Source organism: Ambystoma mexicanum, chromosome 8, assembly GCF_040938575.1.
Source record: "Ambystoma mexicanum isolate Mex_15411 chromosome 8, UKY_AmexF1_1, whole genome shotgun sequence".
Taxonomy (NCBI): domain Eukaryota; kingdom Metazoa; phylum Chordata; class Amphibia; order Caudata; family Ambystomatidae; genus Ambystoma; species Ambystoma mexicanum.
In genome coordinates this window covers 1,500,369,011-1,500,389,648 of record NC_090929.1, presented here as the reverse complement: position 1 = coordinate 1,500,389,648, position 20,638 = coordinate 1,500,369,011, and the positions used below count along the sequence as shown (strand labels likewise).

Genomic DNA, 20,638 nt, shown 5'->3' with positions numbered 1-20,638 from the left:
GCTGAAGCGTCCACCGCATTTACAACATCCCTAGATGTTCTTCAGCAGGACGAGGTATGGACACTGACAAATCCATCGAACTAGATCATCAGAGCTGGAATTCTTGTCGTTTGATTGTTCTACACAATGTTTCATTCGTGGTTAGCCATTGATATGTACCTGTGCGGTCAACCCCAAGTGTGTGTTATGTTTTCAATATTGCAATCCTTACTAATGCAAGTACTATCTTTTAGGCAGTTGATGGAGCGTCAAACCCTGCACTTGATGCGGAGCCTGACATTCAAGTAATTCCAGGGGAAGTGGATGCGGGATCTTGCGTATACGAATCGGCGCAACAGCTTTCGGAAGTGCGCACTACATTTACAACATCCCTACATATTCTTCGGCAGCATGAGGTATGGATACTGACAGCTCCATCGAGCGTCATCATATAACGTGATTCCATTTGCTATACTTTCTTCCCTATTAAAGCAAGTACTGTGTTTCAGGGAGACGACGGAGCTTCCTCTACAATTACAACATCCCTTGTAGGTGATGCAGATGTAAATAAATCGGAGAAAAAAGTCAATGAAATTTGATCATATTTAGATATTCCTTGATTCTTTTAGACAATGCATCATTTGTGGTTATCTCTTTATATGTACCTGTGCCGTCGACCCCAAGTGTGTGTTATGTTTACAATATTGAAAACCATACTAATGCAAGTACTGTGTTTCAGGGAGTTGCTGATGCCTCCTCTCCAATACAACCATTCATGGCAGTACATGCGGAGCCAGAGGTATGGATACTGACACTTCCATCGAACTAGATCATCAGAGCTCCAATAATTGTCGTTTGATTGTTCTACAGAATGTTTAATTCGTGTTTAGCTATTGAGATGTACCTGTGTGTTCGTCCTCACGTGTGTTTTATGTTTTCAATATTGTGATACATAGTAATGAAAGTACTATGTTTCAGGGAGTAGATGGAGCGTCATTCCGTGCTGTCTATGTGGATCCAGAAAATATAGTCGTTGCAGCGCAAGAGGAAGGGAAGACATGCGGAAACAGATCGGAGCAACAGCGTGCAGATGATGAAGTTCGAGTAAAGAAAGTTGCAAAGAAAAGAAACAAAAATAAGGTTAGTTACAAACAGTTCATAATTTTAGGAATTGTTTTGTGTTAGGGACTATATTATGTTTTTTTCCTGTCAATTGTACTATACTTTATATTGTGTTTAAAATGAACATCCCTTTTCCAATCTGTCCTCTAGTTACCCGTGGGTGTACGAACTATACATACACAGACAGTGAAGCAAATGAGAGATGTTGCTTGCCAGACCATTTACACTATGGAGGAACTATTAATTCAGACGCGGTGTGTTGAGACTCGGGATGCTCATGTCCAATGGCCAGTACATGAAATGAATGTGTCCCGAGAATCCAGTAAAGTTGTATTGGACCATTGCTACAGTTCGACTGCACCACCAAAAGAAGATGATACTGAATGTATTGAAGATAGCACTGAAGTAGACGCAGATCAATTCACACAATCTACACCCGCCAATAAAATGCCACCCAAAAAGCTGTCGACAATGTTGTGTTCTCCCATCAATGCTGAAGTAACAGATGTTGAAATGACAGAGAATGAACCAGCAGCAGCACCCAACGACGCATCAGAACTTGATATCAGTGATATTTCTTTCGAATTTCTTGATATGTCCTCAACGGCACAGTCCGAAACAACTTTCACATCAGATGACAGTCTAATGAAAGAGGGCAAATACATAGTATTCGACAGTTGTTTGATGGATATTATAAGTATGCTGAAATGTGGGCATTCAGTTGGAGGGGAAGTATGTGGGGAGCCATTGATTCAAAAACAAGGCAGTAACGTCAAAATACATGTCGCCTGTAGATTTAATCATGCATTCTCATGGTCTGCACAAACGATGCTGGGGAAGCTGCCAGCAGGCAATCTACTGTGTGCAGCTGCCTCACTTTTTAGTGGGTCCAGTTTTAGAAAGTGAGTCTTTCTTTCAGTTTGTGGGACTCCATTTCATTTCTAAAACGCAGTACTACAAATACCAACATGATTATCTGTTTCCGGCCATTAGTGGTGCTTGGAAAATTGAACAATTGTCTCTAGTAAGTACATTCGAAGGGAAACAATTCAGGCTAGCCAGCGATGGACAGTGCGACAGCCCTGGATTTTCTGCCAAGTACTGCACCTACCAATTTTTAGGACATGGATAGTAAGAAAATTGTGAGTTTGGTGGTCGTGCAGGTGTCCCAATGTAAATCCTCAGTGGCCATGGAGAAACTAGGATTTATAAAATCATTGCAATATCTACAATCAAGGGGAATGCACATCGACCTCATAGCCACGGACAGACATGTTTCAATTGCCAAGACAATGAGAGAGCAGTTCCCACATATTAAACATCAATTTGACGTATGGCATCTTGCTAAATCAATCATAAGAAAATCTCGGCTGCAGGGAAAAAAAAGGTTTTGAAAGTATTTCACAGTGGTCCCAGTCTATCAGCAACCATCTTTGGTGGAGCTCCAAAACTTGTGAAGGGTCAGAGGAAATTCTACTTGAAAAATGGCGGTCACTGATGCACCACTGTACCACCGTTCACCACTGGACAGAAAACCAACATTTCCACCAATGTGAACATGGCCCTTTGTCCACAGAGGAGTCACGGAAGAAGAAGTGGTTGATTGCATCTTCACCTACACACAAAGCCATTGAGAAGATTGTTTTCGATAAAACTCTATCAAGAGATTTGAGGGGACTGACAGAATTCTATCACACAGGAGAATTGGAGGTGTTCCACAATATGTGCCTAAAGTACAGGCCAAAGCGATTGCATTTCAGCTTACAGGGCATGAAACATAGGACTCTATTAGTGGTCTTGGCCCATAACGAGAATGTGGGCTGTGAACAGTCTAGGACTACGGGAAATGTAGGGATGCCTCGCTACACTACGACCTTTGGAAAAAGAACTAAGAAATGGGGGGTAAAACCAGTATATGAGGAAATGGAGTTCGACTTTGTTAAAGGCCTTATTGTTAGTGTACTAGAGAAGCACAGATATGGAATTTTGAGCGTTTTTTTGCAGAGCACTGATCCATTGCCACCAAACATTGCCACTGTGCCATGTCCACCCAAAGCAGAGCTCGTTGAGAAGTTCAAATCCCGGTTTAAATAAATCATTGTAATCTGATTGTCTTTTTGAAAATAATGTTATTGTACAGTGTGCATACAAAGTATGCTAACCCTCCATTCACCATCCTGGGTGGCGAACAACATGGGTGTCATCTTTGACTTCTCTCTCTATTCACCTCATATCGCTGACCTTGTGAATATGTATATGTATATATTTTTGTTGCTGTAACTAAGTTTCGCAAGCTCATGTAAATGCTGCGCACTGTTAACCGAGGGGAGGCTTGCGTATTGCAAATAATAAAACAAATAAACAATACATCTCACTTTCAACTCAACTCCTCGGGTACTTTATACTTTCCCTGACCTTCCCCCAAAAAATCAATGTCTCCATAGTTATGGTTCTCTAGGGCTGCAAAGCTCGCGGACAACGAGGACAAAATTGGGGGCCTTAGAACGCGCCAAGCGAGGCGTTGCAGATGGGAGAGAAGCCAGTTGGCATGTGCACATTGAGGCCTACTGCAAACATGGAGTCGAAAAATTCAAGTTCTCACAGATGGCTTTAGATGGGATGTTGCAAAGTAAGAATGTACGCTCATGCAGAGTGAAGGTCAGCGGCTTTGCTTGAGGGCTGAAGAGGCCCGCGAATCGCACTGGCAGTATAAGGTTCTATTGTTTTTTGACCTTGAGAGACAGGGACCATGCCGAAAAGACTTCATTTGAAGGAGGAGGGCAATAACGTAAGAGACGATAAGGCTGAAAATTCTGAAACTAGACCGAGTTTCATGTTAGTTCAGTATATGAAAAATCGTTGGCACGAACACAGTGGGATTTACGGACTGCATTACGCAGAGATACAATGGAAATGGCAAATATAATGTAAGTAACTCTTTAGACACTTTTATAGTGGAATGAATGAACGAATGAATGAATGAAGAGCAAGTACAACATTTGTGGGATCGTCTTTCTACCGGGCACATGGGCATGCATGTGCCCATTCGACACGCATGTAGACAAACAGTCATTTCTCAGTGGTTCAACGGTAAAAAAAAATCATTAGTTTGTGTGTTTCCCTCGATTTATTTCGTTAGTTTTCGCATTGCTTTTAGAGCTGAACATACTTCATTGCACTATACTCGCAAGCAAATAGCTTCAGCTCACCCGTAATAAATAAAATGAATAATAGTAATAAAGATCGGCTGGTGAGACTAATTTCAATTTTTATGTTTTCTAAACAGGTACATTCTACCTTATTGCCACTGCCACCTATTCCAGACCCAGGCAGACAGATTTTTCAACCGCCAGTTGCAGCTTCTTGTAAACAACTGCACTACATTGACAATCTTATGGGACGATCGCCAAGGAGCCATATGCCCTTACGCGGTACTAGCGGCTAGAAGCAACATATCGACCTTTACTGTGGCCTAGTGCCTAGTTGATGGAACAGCCTTGCGGTTCACCGTGCGTCCAAAGTGCTTCTTTTTATGAAAACCAACACCCTGTGTACCATAAAGAAACAGCGCGTGACTCACGATAAACTTTTCCGGATTTGCAGATCGAGCGAAAAGAAAAAAAATTAAATTCCGATTTAATATGCCAATTGATGAATATTCTCTAAACATTTAATGTCAAATAAATGTACTTTACCAAATGTACCGTATTGCTGTTTGATTTTAAAGTAAAGTTTCATATTCCGAATTGTGGCGTGCTGTGTTGTGAGTTGATCTGTGTTGGTTTCCGGGTTCTGTGTGAAGTCGCGTAGAAGACGACTGGGCGAGTTTGCCTACGCAGCACAGTAACGTCACAGAGAGAGGCGGGGAATATGAATGTTTTGATAATGTCAGGCTCAGGGGCGGGGGATATGATTTAGTGCCGCAAAAGCAGGTCAGCCAGGGCGATGCGGCAAGTGATAGGATTATCACAAAATGGCAGCACCCTGGTGCCTGTTTTCGTGTGCGTTTAATGGACGAAAACTCGGGTAAGGTCCATAGGAAATTTGTCTAAAATCGAGCGACTTAGGCTTAAAAACACATGGCCGACCCGTAGGGACAATAAAAAATGTTGACCGAACCATTCCTTTAATCTGCAGGACAACAGAAGAGCAATGCAGGCACGATTCTGTTCTGCTACTGACTATACTGGCTGAGACAGGATATAAGGTTGACAAGGAAAATTACAATATTGTCAACAGGAAGTGCTGTACATAGCCCAGCTGATCTTACATGAAGGAAAGAAAGTGACCCCAGAAGGGGCTGAAGCCATATTGAACATGGCTAAACCGCACAAGATAAAGCAGATGCAGAGCTTTTTATGCCTATGCAAGTATGTCAGGGCATGGGTCTTCGACTACAGCTCTTACACTAAGCCTTTACTTCAGGCCCTAAAGAAGGCCCAAGTGACGAAAGAAAAGATTGAATGGTCTGAGACCATGGAGAAAGGGTTTGCTGAACTCAAGAGAGCTATTTGTACAGCTCCAGTTCTCGGAATTCCCAATCATGCAGAGGAATTTTACCTGTTTTCACACACAAATGGCAGCATCATGACAGTAGTGCTCGCTCAAAGAACCTCGTTGGGGTACAATCCCCTGGCATACTACATTGGAAATCTGGACCCAGTAATGACAGGCCACTTCCCATGCGAACAAAGTTTAGCTGCTGCAGCGTTCGCCATAGAAAAGGCGACAACCATTGTAATGGGATGCTCCATGACGTTATACGTCGAGCACTTGCTATTTGCCATTCTAGAGAAACCAAAGGGCACATTGACATCTCAGAGAGCTTCTGCTTATGAAGTAATCATATCAAATCCATCGATTAAGATAGTCCCATGTAAGATAGTGAAACCACTATGTTTATAGCGGAGCCAGTCACTGAAGGAGAGCCAATACATGACTGTGCAAATTATGAAGAATTATATGATGAAATTCCCAGGGTAAAAGAAAATGCCTTAGCAAGAGGGGAGATCGTCTTAATTAACAGGTCTTCAAGGATCGACCAAACTGATGGGCAAAGATGCATAGGGGTCGCTGTGATGAAGGATACAGCAAATGGAGAATTTCGAGTGCTTCTTAGTGCACGAATACCATCTCATTATTCAGCACAGGCTGCAGAAATATTGGCGTTAATACTCGCCATTGAGAATCACGTAGACCAGGAAGTATCGGTATACAGTGACTCCGCCTATGTGACACCGACAGTGCACACAGGCTTAGCACACTGCAAAAGGAGGGGCTACCTCCGAGCAGACGGCACGCCAGTGCAGCATGCAGCCTTATTGGACAGGATGATTAAGGCACTACAGCTCCCAGTGGGCATAGAGGTCATGAAATGCGCCGCCCAAGGGGACAGATATTGTCTCACGCAGAAACCAAGCAGCAGACACGGAAGCCAAGCGTATGGCATCCAAAAGTGAGACGGTTATGGCAGTGGAAGCTATCCATACCAATGGGCTAATTATGCTTACACGAACCGGACCTGAGAGTTAGAGCAATTTGGGGCAAACACAGTTAATGGAACTCCAAGGGGAGGCACCACAGGAAGAGAAGAACCTGTGCAAACGTCGAGGGTGTTCTTCAAACTCCTCTGACAGCTTGTGCCGACAAGACAGCACTGGTAAACCAGTAATGCATGTAGCCCTACTAAAAATAGCGCTGGAGCAGCTACATTACCCAGCTCATATGACTAAAGAGAATCTAGCAGCAACGCTCATGGAAGACTGGTTCATACCGAATTTAGCGGAGCATGTTGCATTTTTCATGGTGAACTGTTTAATTTGGCAGAAATTTACAGCAGGGCACAAATTACAAGTAATGAGAGGAATCATCCGCAGGCCAAATGGGCCTTTTCAGCACTTGCACGTCGATTACATCGACATGATTCAAGTATGTGACGGGTACAGATACTTAATTGTTGTGGTGTGTCCATTCTCTAGATGGATTGAGGCAGGTCCATGTATACACCCAAGCTCTAACTGTGCGGCCACATTTTTAGTGAGGGAAGTTTTCCCCAGATAGGGGGTCTGCGAAGTCATGAGATCAGATAATGGCCCTCATTTTGTCAATGCAGTGTTCGAGCAGATTAGCTTGTTGCTTGGTATAAAGCACAAGTTCTCATCTGCGTATCATCCACAAGGTAATGGGATCTGTGAGAAGCTCAATGGCTTGTTAAAGAAAAGGATAGCCAAGTTGAAGCTTACTCTGAAGAAGGGATGGTTGCACTGCCTTCCACTGGCACTGTATGCTCTTTGGAAACAACCCGGCTCCGACCATCATCTATACGCCACATGAGATAGCCACAGGAAGAAGAATGAGAACTCCCCTAACACCCCGAGATAGAGCTAGATGTGATGCCCAGTCAACAGGAGAGGTTTTAGGGTCTGAAATGCAAAACTATCTGAACTGTATGACATCTTGCCTTACTGTAATTTCAGACCAGCTGCAGCGATGACGAAAAGGGTGCAGCACAGCACAGAACACAGAAGGAGACACTACATCAGACTCAGTTCAAGGTCTACGTGTTCCACTCATCATCCCTGGAGACGCCGGCCTTTGTAAGAAACCATACAAGGAAAAGGTGGGTCCTCTTATCATAGAGGACTGCATTCCGTCCGCTGTGAAGCAACAGGGCAGGAGAGCGTGGATTTTTCTTGGTGATATCAAACCCTACATCGGAGAAGGCCCCCTGCCTGCACCCCAATGAGAGGAATCGACGAGCAACGGGGAAGAACCACAGCACATGCAGATGAGATCCATGACGAGGAAGAAGGACGCATGACCAGCTAGACAAAGACAAAGAACTTTTGTGCAAAAAGTTGTGGCTTCATTTTGGACATTCCTCTAAGCAAAAAAGGGGATAAGGACATAAAAAACGGATACTCTGTGCATCCTAGTTGCAGGGTGAAGAAGAAAATTGCATGTGTAAACCACAACATAGTCTGTTGACTTTGAACTTTGGACTGAGGCACACTAAAGCCTTGATGAGAAAAAGACTATGCCAAACTTTGACCAAGGACATTTACATTGGAAGCAAATACAGTATCCTGATTCATTCAGCACCAGGACCTTATTCAAAATCACTTATGGTGTCCCACACTAGAGACATCACAAAGGACGTGGTCACCTATTTCAACCTAAAGCTAAGATCATACCCGTCATTGGTAGGGAGGCTCACAAGTGTCACAGACTTTCTCCAAGATCCTGAAAACAAAAAAATAATAAGACAACTGCTTACTGTCATTGCCGAACAATTTATTATACTCCCTGAGTACAGTAAGGAAGAATCAAATGTTCCCAACACAGGTGGAAATAGATGAGCTTATCAACACACTGTTCTTTCGCATAATCGAAGACTGTCCAACTCTTATCGGGAGAACAACAGACACACTCATGTTTCTTCGGGACCCAGCAAACACTGAACATTTAAGCCATCTTTTGAATAAGATCGTCATTTTGGTCGCACTCCACGCGACCGGACAGTGCAGACATTCTTTACATCAAGAAAAAAACATATAATCCTGAACCCAGCAAGACAGGACAGATGTCCATATCACCAGAAGACAGCAGATTGGCACACAATGTCCTCTTTCGCCTAGTCACTGACTTTTCACAGCTGGTGGGGAGACCTATCGAGGTTGACGTCCTCTCCTTCATCAGAGATCCAGTTAATGTCGCACAGATGGGAATGCTCCGGCATGGAATCATACTCCAAGTGGAACTTTCCAATCATCAGACAGATTATCTGAGGAGATTTTAGAAAACATTCTGCCGAGGGACAGATCGAGGGAGCAGAGTCAAGAACTCCATTTGTTATATTTGTTGTTATTTTTCCCTATTTCTTCATACTGACCAGTGTCCAACATGTCCTCAGGACTGAAGCAGATTCAAGGGGTGGACTGGGAGCTTACCTACTTTGAACATGCACAGTAAAGGGACTCACTGAAGTATTACTTAATTTGATTTTTCCATAGTCTAGCAAAAGAACTGTATCCTGAAATAAGAAACGATTGTCACTCGCAAGAGGGGGGAAAGTTTTGGAGCACCAGACACTCCTAAACACAGAACTTGAAAGACGATATTGGTTAAGGGAATAATAACATTGACATTTGGCGAATGATCGAGATGGGGGTCCAGAGCAGCAACCTGGTCCTCCCACAAGCAGAGAGGCAACCCCGCTTCTCTGGAAGAAAATGCTGCCGCCTAACATACAAAACTATCATGTACCTATGTATCGTTTTTATCATTATTTTACTGTCATTAACGATCAGAACTGCATTCTTTATTGGTGCACAAAGCGTTCCAATTTCAGTGCACCCACCTGATGATACATGCATAAAACCCACAAGCGCACCCAGACCTTATATAGTTATTCCAGTCCCTAGAAGATCTGATGGTGGAGTGAATGAACTTGAAATGGATGTAATTAGCAACAATACGCACACACTTGTGGTAACGAATGAAGAGAAAAGCTGGAGACAGGGTAGGCAAGAGAAGAATGAAGTAACATCACTGACAACTACATGCATGCAAACACAGAATGTGCACGAAATGGGCCTGGCATCAATGACTGCAGAACCAGAAACCAAAGCAGCAGAAAAGAAGAGACTGCCTGCCATAAGGAGCTTCACAGAAACTGTCATGAGAAAACAAGAAGAGTTAAGAGAAAAGCCAACAGAAGCAGTCATATCCGAAACTCTTGAGAAAACAAGGGCCAACTCAGAAAAACTCTCCGCAAGGACACGAATGTTAGTAGACTTACTATTCCCGCACATAGCGAGAGCGAGGAAACTGCATGAGGAACTGAAAAACAAAACTGCAGAGACTGCATTATCCAGCATATATGTTCCAACACAAGGGACACGTACCAGTTCCACAATATAGCCATATACCGGACCAGTGTCAGGCTAGTTGGCATGGGCATTTGCACGCAGCTAAGAAAAGATGCATGAGGACCAGGAAAGAGCTGCCAGACTCCTGTCTACTCAAATGGCGCAGATGAAGAAACCTGCACCATGGACCAGGATCCCTGAGAACCCTCCAGCAAGAAAAAGCCATATAGATGCATTCAGAGATGTAGTGATAGCAAACTACATGAAGACCTTAAGAATCAAAGGAAGCATGCAAGAAGACGACAATGAACTGAACGATTACCTAGATAGCACAGCACACCTAAGTAACAACATTTGGTACCAGCACATGAAGGAAGTTGGAAGACAGAAATCCGAAGGGGAATGCTTTGTTTGCGCACTCCTACCGTACAGCATGGGGAAGTCCAAGATATTCGTGGCTGTAGAAATTGATGTCCCGACAGCACACTGTCTCTCACACATAGCAACTCGCAATACCAGAGGCCAGTTCATGGGAAGTGATGCCTCGTTGATATGGGCAACTGAAATAGCTTGCCCCGATGAAGATAATTATGTCCAGGACATTAAGACAAGAAACAGAGCTCATACTAGGAATCATGTGATCAGGTACGAGAAGCCTGGAGTTAAAGGAACAGGAATAAGATGGGAAGTAAACCCAAAACTAAATGTCCAAGGAAAAACTCCAGAAGAGGCTCAGAATTGAAAAAACAGAGGCCAAATGCAGATTTGGGGAACAGTGCTTTCCCCAGACGGATGGGAGAAAGGAGTAGTGATATGCAGAGCATGGATGGTCCTCGGTGCCTGCAAGGAGGCAACTGAAAACTCACAAAGACTGTGCAAACCACTATGGCCTAAACTTACAAAATTACTGACATGTGTAGAAGACAGAGGAGGACCCCTGCAGATAGTGCCACTAGAAAGTCTGAAATTGTGCTTCAGGAACAATGGCACAAGAAAAATGGGGGAGAATCAAAACTGCGGACACATTTTTGAGGCTCCAGGAATGACTCATGGGACTGCAGTGATCATGGATCATTATTGGGTATGCGGGCCCAAAGCATACATCAGACTGCCGAAAAACTGTGGTGGCATATGCACAATAGTGAATGTCAATGTTCCAGCATTGGTGATCCTGAAAAGTGACCTGAACATTTACAGTTTCCCGAAAGCAGATGCTCACCTGAGAAAAAAGGGATCCGTGGAACTGATGCGAAAGAAGAGAGAAAATTACTTCTCTGCTAAATCAGAACACGCATTTCATGCGATCCCATATGAACATAGGCTGTTCAGCCTCACCTCATCAGTGTTCAAAATGATTTTTAGGCCAAGAATCCAAGTTGGAGTAAATACTAAATGGTTGCAGATAACCAGATGGGAGTTACTGCAAACCATCAACACGACAATAAAAGGATTCAATGCAATCAAGGAAGAGTTAAGAGCCATCCGACTGATGACTCTCCAGAACAGATATGTACTTGACATGATCACAGCTATGGATGGAGGAGTTTATGCAAAAATAGGAGAATCATGTTGCACATTTATACCATCTCACGACGAGGAAAATGGAACTTTAATAGAAGCTATAAGTATGCTGACAAACCTGCAGACCAGATGATCAATGAAACCGATGAAGTTGATGATGACAGCTGGTTTGGATCACTGTTTTCATGAGTTCCACAATGGATGGGGATGCATTCAAATTCTTGGGAGCCCTGCTAGTGATGATATTACTAGGATTTTGCGTTATCAAGATAATAATCTCGCAATGCCAGAAAACTGCGAAGAAAGCCATAGGGATGAAGATCATGATTGATGTTAAACCAGGATGGAAGCCCAGAGATCTGACTGATGAAGAAATAAGAGACTTTGTGAAGGCCAGCAAGCATGCAACAGAAGGTACGTTTCTTTATCCCAGGAAATGCAGAGATTATGTGGGAAAATGGATTTACTGCAGCCCAAATGGACAATGTCAGCTGATGACATGGAACAAAGATGAACATGTAAAGACAGCAGGAAGCCTGAGAGGAGTGACAAAAATATGGACTCCAAAGAGACACTTCTTCAAACCATCATGTACAGACCCAGAAGAAGAAGAAGGAATGAACCCAGAAGATGAAGTGAAGATAAATACAGAGGAACCAAGTGAGATGAATCCAAAGGAGGAAGTGAAAGTGGTTGATGAATTGCCTAGAGGGGGGAGTATAGAGGAGGTCCCAAATAAAGCCTGCTCTCCAGTCGCCCATTTTGAAGTACCAGGAACAGTCACACTGAAATATGTGACGTATGAGGAGCAAATAAACCAGCAGAGAGCTGCAGTAGGGCTCTGCCCTGTACCTAACAGAAGAACAACACCTATTGAAGTACCAATAACCAGACACCCATGGACAGTAAGGTACCCATTGAGAAAACCCAACCAGCAAATGAAACGAAATGAAGATTGCTTAAGTACTGTCAAGGAAGAAACCAACATTCCTTAATGGAAAACAAATGGTGACGTCACGAGGGCCTGGACTAACGCACCAATAGAAGATATGACGACCCAAGGATGACATAAACAGACGAAAATGCCATGAATAAAGATATCGTGAAACTGAAAGAAGAGAACGTTGATGAAAGACAAAGGAGCTTAAACTGTAAGCAGGATGAAGATATTCAACTAGCTAACGCAAGAACATATGCTTGTAACCGCAAGAAAGCTAAGAAAACAGTGCGGCTTGCTATGCTAAGTAGAAGGATAGAGTGGCAAGCACCATTGTACACAATATACCTCAAAATGAAGCATAAGTGCTAGTCCACTTAGCACTAAAAGCAGAACCAACCCCAGAGGCGTAGACAGGGTAGGGCCTGAGCGGGCAAGGCCCACCCAAAATCTGTAAAGGCCCACTCAGCAGCACTGTGCGGGCATTTACCAATGTTAATGCACTGCGGTGGGCCCAACTACATTAGCGTCAAGCCCCATTTGTTAGAAAATCCTGGCTACGCCTCTGACCAACCCAGGTTATTATAGGCCAAACGCAAGAAGATTCATATTCTAGCAAACACGAGGAAAGAAGGCTGAATCAAAACTCGGCAGAGGCAGCTCGTACCAGGGAAGCCAAGGTCATATCAATAGAAGCTATGAACAGTAGTTACTTTTAATTGAAACTAAGAACAGAATATCCTGCCTCTGAAGGATCGAGATAAGAAGGCCAAGGCAGGTGGCGGGTGAAACGAAAATCAAATACACAAATTGAGAGAAACGAGGCAAATTCACTGTGTAGTAGCACATGACCATCCAAGCGAGAAGAGGCACGGGTTCACACCTACGCTTTGCAGCCTCCCAGACAGAGATATCATTACTTATCCTGACAAGAAGACACAGTTTCGAGGCCGACCACAGCCAACTAATTGACACATAGCCACTAAAGTAATGATGGATTGAGGGAAGGCCGGTGAATCTTAGGGCACCCTGCACCTGGTTGACCATTCTGTGTGCTGCTAAGTAAAGTGGAGATTTATGCATGGGGTTGAAGCCAACCCAATCACAATGGACCAAATACTATAGGGTCCTATAGATAGTAGAACCAATGGGACGTCGTACTCATAGTGACGTCTACTAGAGTAATGTTAGAAGGAAGGGCTTAGACGCCCACCTGATAGTGTTCATCCAATCCTCTTACTCAGTTACCATATACAGATATAGTACCTATAGTAAAGTTACCTTTTCCTGACCAATAGAATTCCATGTTAACTTTTGAGTGTTACACGTCAATGATGACGAGTTTTGGGTATAAATGTTACTGTTTGTATGAAGTTTGAAGGAGTTGAAGCGAGACAGACTATCGCATCACTGTTGATTTCCATGTTTCCCTGTTTTTTGTACTTGTCATTAAACGGACTCCCCTTTGCCAAACCATTGAGTTGTCCTTATTGATTGGTGTTGGACCTGCACCCCCATCCATCTCAAAGGTGCAGCTATCTTGTCTTAAAGTGCTGCGGAGCAAACCCTGACTCTATGGGCCGAGGTCTCCCCAGTACAGGCTTAATACTAGTGGCGGACTTAACGGTCGGCAGACAGACAAATGGTGAGCGGGCCCCTGTGCCCTGCCCCACCCCTTCCCTTCCCAGTCTCTCTCTGAGACACAAGGTGCAGTCAGACCCGAAATTCAGCATATGGTCACAGTGCACTGTAATGGAGGCAATTAATCTATTAATGGGCGTTAAACGCCTGCCATGCAGTGCACAATGCCCACTATTACTCTGATAATCACTTCCCAGTTGTTCACTGCAGCTCGTCCAGGTTGCTCTGACTGGGCAGTTTACTTCTCACCATATCCCCTCTCCAGAAGCACGCTCCACTGCTCTAGCAAGGGTTTAATGTATTTAGTTAAGAAAGAATGCAGATTTAAGCAGACCTGAATTCTGCTTGTTGTAATATTAGTTCAGGGCTGGATATCTGGCTCGGGCCTTGGCTCAGGCCTTAAAAATGACAACTTAAAATAAAATGACTCATGTGTCCCTAAAGTTCATCTTTGCACAACTCTGCCCACTTTGGGGCCCCGCCTCCAGGACCCGCCCACTTGGGGGCCCTCTGTAATTTTTGCCCACAGGGCCCTTTGCTTTAAATCTGCCACTGCTTAACACCCAAAGGTTTCTAAGCCAGATCAGGGATCGAACCCGTGTTGCTCTGCATCATCTTGTTTCGTAGCCCCTGAGCTATCCTCCCAAGACATTACTCTCCCAATCACTCCCCTGACATGCAAGTACTAGCCCCCATCATAATTTCAATTGCCTAAAAATGTATAAATCAGCATATACAGTAATTGACAGGCCTTCATTAACTGTGCAGCTGCTGGCACTGCTCGTTGGCTGTGTCCCGTCCTGTGACGGCACGTTCCTCTAGATCGGCCAAAGTGAAGTCACATAACACACAATGTTGGGGAACAGGGGGGTCGTTGCGCTGCTGGATCTGGGCGGGTTTCCTCTGCCTTTATTTAGATTGCCTTAGCCCCCTCTGATTGGTCGCCGCGGAGCCCCGGGCTGTATTTATTAGGACGGCACTGCACTTGCAGCTGGTGAGCCGTAGTTCCTCCTCCGAGGTGAAAGGATGCAGGAAGCCAGCTGCGCGGCACTGATGCTCGGCGCCGTGCTCGCCGTCCTGGGGCTTGCCCTCTTCTCGCTGTGGAGGTCGGCAGGAGGCAAGCTGCCCCATGCCAACTACCCCAGGAGCCTGCCCAGTTTGCCCATCGTGGGGAGCCTGCTGCACCTGAGCAGCCACTCCCAGCCCCACCTCATGTTCTGCGACTTGCAGAAGAAGTACGGCAACCTGTACTCCCTGAAGATGGGCTCCTTCTACGTGGTGATCGTGAACAACCACCTGCACGCCAAGGAAGTCTTACTGAAGAAGGGTAAAGTCTTCGCGGGAAGGCCGCGCACGGTGAGTGGGCACGGGTGCTCGTGGGCGGTGGGTATGTAGGGCGGCCTGCAGGAGATGCCCATCCATGCTGCCGAGGTAAGCTTAGATATAACAAGCAAAGGGAATGCGGCAGTCGTCTTTGGTGGGTGCCCTGAGTCACTATTCCAGCAAGCAAACTGGAGCATGTGGTGTGATCCTGGACAGATGCTCTTAGGTTCCATTGACCTTCGGAATATGGTATCTCTCAGGAGGTGGCAATGCCTAGCTTACAACTCGAACCTGACATCCCTTAAGCAGTTTCTTAAAGACAAACACTGCTTAGCATGCCATCTGTTCAGCAGTCAAAATCCCGCAAAGCACTTAGAAGCTCAGGTGGTCTTCCATGCAGCGCTACACACAAAGATGATTTCCCAGAGGATTTCTGTGTTCTGGCCTTCTGTCAATAGCCACACAGTTGCGCATTCATTATTGTCATTGTATTGGTGGTTTATAAGGCGCCTACGGGGATGATAGCTCAGTGGCAATGTGCTCGCTTTGGAAGCAAGAAGACATGGAGCAATCCCCGGGTCCGCGCTTAATAACCTCATGTTATTTAACCTATCATATCACACAAAACGTCCCCGTCAGGGCGCACACATAAATGAGAAAACGGGGGAGGAGGGAGAAGGTTACAGCATTCAGGCAACCTGTTCTACACTAGACTACATGGCCGCATTTCCCATATATGTCCCCTTTCACTCAAGGTGCCAAGCACTCTGACGGCCAATGTTCGAATGCGTGCAAGTGGAGTGCCGTGCCCCCGTTTGCAGAAGGGTGCCCTTAGGATAAGGTGGACTGTCACATGCACATTGTAGCGCAGCTTTATTGTGTGGACGAAAAGCCCACACACGTGGGCTCGCCTCGTGTCGCTGTTATCGGATGAGAAAGTCTATATAACAATCATTTGTGTTCATATTTTCTCACCGGGCTCCCTCTACTTCTAAGCGCTGTAATAACAGGTGTTATTTCGCCCTATGTGATGGCACTCAATGTATGGCCTCCGTCGGATTAAGGGCTGAGTCGGTCCTGCCACGGGACTGAGACTCGCGCAGCGCTCATTTAGGCACCCGGAATTTCGGAGGTGAAGTAGTTACCACTTAGTCGTACAAAAGCTCCCACTTGCATGTCTAGGATTTTAATGCTGGATTAAGACCCTTCTCGGATGTAAAGCAATGTGAGGGCTTGAACCTATTATTGTAAAGGGGGGTGCCCCTGGATATTGGGCGTTAGGGTGTCTCCTCGGGGCGGTACGTTCCAGTCCATCAGAGCAGTTTCAGAGCAGTTTCAGAAATGGAGGAATGGGGAGAAGTTTATTGCGGCCACATAGTTATATATGATATGATAGGTTACTTATAACGCGGTGTTCTAAGCGCCGACCCGGGATCGAACCTGTGTTGCTCAGAGTCATCTTGCTCCCAAGAGGAAGCACGTTACCACTGAGCTATCCTCCCGAGACTTGGGAGGTGGTCATATGTAGCACTCTCCTGTCAATAATGGTGGCGGCAGCGAGGAGAACGGCGGCATTGTGCACGCTATTTACAGTTGGGCTGCCTGGCCCAAGGGCCATTGTTTGGCATTGTGCTGTGCCCCAGAAACAAATGGGAGTCATTGGGCGGGGCGAAAAATGCATTGGAAAACATTTTATTTGTGCTAGGGCCATTTTTGCCATAGTGCCAATTGCCCTTGCCCCAGTGCAAAGTTTCTGTAATGCCAGCCAGCAGTGGCCCTATACCCTCCAAAGCAGAGTGGCAGTGCCAATTACCTTATATACATCTAGGCCATAGAGCCTGTGTGTATTAGTAAGCCTCCTGTAACAGCACCACGATGCCCGGGGGCTGTCGTGCGCTTTATAAATGCAAATAAATGAAAATATATTGAAAGTAGAGGATGCTTGGCTATAGTTCCTTCGTGGGAAAGGAAGGCTCCTAATCAGGGAAGCCATTTTGGGGTCGCACCCAGGGCTCCCTAGCTACCCGTGTGGTCTTCCCTGCTACCCCTAAAAAATTCAAGATCCTTTTTTTTTCTTTTGAAGCTCCTGGACTGTGGACAGAGCCGTGTGGCTCTTTGTTTCTGGAGTGGCTGTCTTTCTTGTTCAGACTCTTTTAACAAAAAAACTGCGGCTGTAACACTTTCAGGAATGCCCCTAAATAAGAAAGAATAGGAATAACGAATACTTTGTCTTTCTGGAATTCTATACAATAATTGCTAGACTCATGAAAGGTTTATTTCAGGCACACTTCAGGGGGTGAGTCACTGATTTAGTCTGTTCTTAAACACCTCAAATTCCCAAAGCAGACCAAAATGTCCCAAAAGCATTTAGAGTAGAGTAAGCATCCATTTCAGAATACGTATTTTGCTTTTCGCAAGTTGCAGTAATAGCATGTTTTTTTCTGCTGTTGTGTCTGTTACGATCATCACAAGACATTCCATCTCAGTGTCCTCGGTCATTAGAGAAAATCCAGCTTGTGTACAGTGTAGAAATGTTTGACCATAGCACATAAAGTGGCCCATGATTACCTCGTGCCGCGATTAATGCACTGTTGTAATGTGTCTATCTTTCCTATCTCCCTGGCATGCTGTTCAGGATGTCTGTTTGCATGTATGAGGTAACGAGTGCCCAGAGTACGGGATGCCCTGTGAGTGCGCTGCTTTCCCTGCGCTACTCTACATTCTTGAATACACAGTTGTGAACCCTCCCAAATGGTATGCATTTTGCCACCCTCTGAAGCCTGACAAGTAGATCCACTCAGGCTTCACGACATGTGGCAAACATTGCACCAGACCTGCTGGGGAACTGGCCTGCTGTGAAATCTCAGTTACCAGTTTAATGGTATCCACTACAGAGTGTAATTTGCTTTCTGACTTTGAGAACATCCCGACATGTAATTGCTCATTTTACTATAGCTGGTAAGATGGCTCAGTGGGTTGAGCGCTCATTGCTGGGATATGTGTGTGTGATTTGCAGGTTGAATCCCGGCATGGCCAACTCAGCCTTTCATCCTTCTGAGGTTGATAAATGAGTACCAACACAAGTTGGGTGATATTGTATGTATATTTGTTCTATATAAAGCGCTTAACTGTAAGTGCTATATAGTGACACATCATTATCATTTGGCCTTGGTCATCTGCTTGCGTTCACAGTAATTTGGTAATATGGGCCTATATACACTGGTATTAACTACACGTATGGTGATCCATTCTTGTATGAAATGTATATCACATCACAGTGATATCGTGTACCTAGGACCAATGCTATTTAATGCCTCTTCCTGTTTTGTCAATGGGAGAAAGGTTGCGTCCCATCGCTTCCTGTGATGTCACTTCTGGGTGGAGGCGCGGGGATCACATGACATCACTTCCTGTGATGTCATAAGAGGTCAAGGGTTGCATGATGTCACTTCTGCTACCCCTGGCATTCTGGTGAAGTGACATCCCTGCTCATAATGTACCTCTAGCCTAGCCTGACCCACAGCATGTGCAGGTACTGCAACATAGATGGAACTCCAACAATGCACCATGCGCAGGTATCACAGGACTGGAAGGCACACAGAGCTCTCACAATGCACCTCTGTTCTGACATGCACACAATAATGTCCTGCCAGACACTCATGACAGAAACTTTACACTGGTGCAAATGCCGTGTTGCTCAGGTTTTGCACTGTGGCCAAAACTGCCCTTTGCAAACATGTTTTCGCGCAATTATTTCAAAAAAGGTAGCAGGCGCTCCTCTCCAGAAAGAACATGGCATGATAACCTGTTCTGAGATGAGTTTGCAGCACACGCTTTTTGCTCACTGTACCTTTCACAGATGGGAAATATCAATTTGCATATCAGTCTTTGTCCCGCCACATGGGCAGTCCAGCACTGAAATGCTATGGCAATTCCGCTCTGAACAAGAGTACTGACAGCAACCCCATACACGTTTTTCAGCCTTGTTGGGCCTCAAAAGTGAGGTGAAGCTGTGCCTCTCTGAGTACAGTGAGCAGGGAGTCCAAGTCTGGTTGCCCCCAGGTAACTCAGGGTGACCAACCCCAAGTTCCTTGCAAATGTTTCAAAAAAGGTAGCAGGTGCTCCTCTCCAGAAAGAACATGGCATGATAACCTGTTCTGAAATGAGAGTTTGCAGCACACGCTTTTTGCTCACTGTACCTTTCACAGATGGGAAATATCCATTTGCATATCAGTCTTTGTCCCGCCACATGGGCAGTCCAGCACCGAAATGCTATGGCAATTCCTCTCTGAACAAGAGTACCGACAGCAACCCCACACAGGTGTTTCAGCCTTTTTGGGCCTCATCCGTGAGGTGAAGCTGTGCCTCTCTGAGCACAGTGAGTAGGGAGTCCACGTCTGGTTGCCCCCAAGTAACTCAGGGTGACCAACCCCAAGTTCCTTGCAAATGTTTCAAAAAAGGTAGCAGGCGCTCCTCTCCAGAAAGCACATGGCATGATAACCTGTTTTCACGCAATGCATTTTGCGCCAGGGCATTTTTTTTTTGCCCCAACGCTCAACCATGCAAAACAGCTCTGTATCAATGCAAAGTTACTGCAGTGAGGGTCCAGGCAGCAAACATCCAGCGTGCTCTCTGCACTACTGAGCACAGACCGAACTGTGATGAAGCACCTCTTCCCTGATTCCCGCGATATGCTGATGTCTGGGTGCTGACACATCTGCAGAGCTCTCATAATGCGTCTTTATTTCGACAAGCCTTGCTTATGCAATATCCTTCAGGAAGTGAGACGGCCATTGTGCTCACATAATGCACCTCTCTTCTGACTGCAGGAGGCTCTAGTTTCGAGATACAGACGCACAGGCGCAGCTCTTTGGAAGCACTTCTTTGTTGATCTGCATTATTTGACGATACCTCCGTCCGGATGCCACAGAGCTCTTATATTGACATACTACTGAAGTTTTCCGAAATAGACTTTGCACCCTCATAATGTCTGTCCAAGTATGAATGAAGGAGTTATTACACTTGTATAACGAACTGGCTCTCGGTGTTGTAAAGGTTTTGGTGATGTCTGAATTGTATGAGTGCAAGTCATTTTTAACTTTTGGATAGGGGATAACCATGTAGTAGGGTCCACATTATTTCATGCCATGCAGTCAGTCCCTTTTGTTGCATATTTATGAGGCATATTACCGCATGTGGTAATATTGCATGGCTAATACCAACACATGAAATAGCGCTTTTTTGT

General features: G+C 45.1%; 1 protein-coding gene across 1 annotated transcript in view; it reads left to right on the top strand.

Annotated features, from left to right (window-relative positions):
- The first annotated feature begins 15,063 nt into the window (after positions 1-15,063).
- Positions 15,064-20,638, top strand: part of CYP17A1 (cytochrome P450 family 17 subfamily A member 1) — a 503,310-nt gene continuing 497,735 nt past the window's right edge. The window contains exon 1 of the mRNA XM_069611689.1: positions 15,064-15,426. Coding sequence (XP_069467790.1) covers positions 15,097-15,426 — 330 coding nt within the window. The 5' untranslated portion in view covers positions 15,064-15,096. The remainder of the gene's footprint in view (positions 15,427-20,638) is intronic.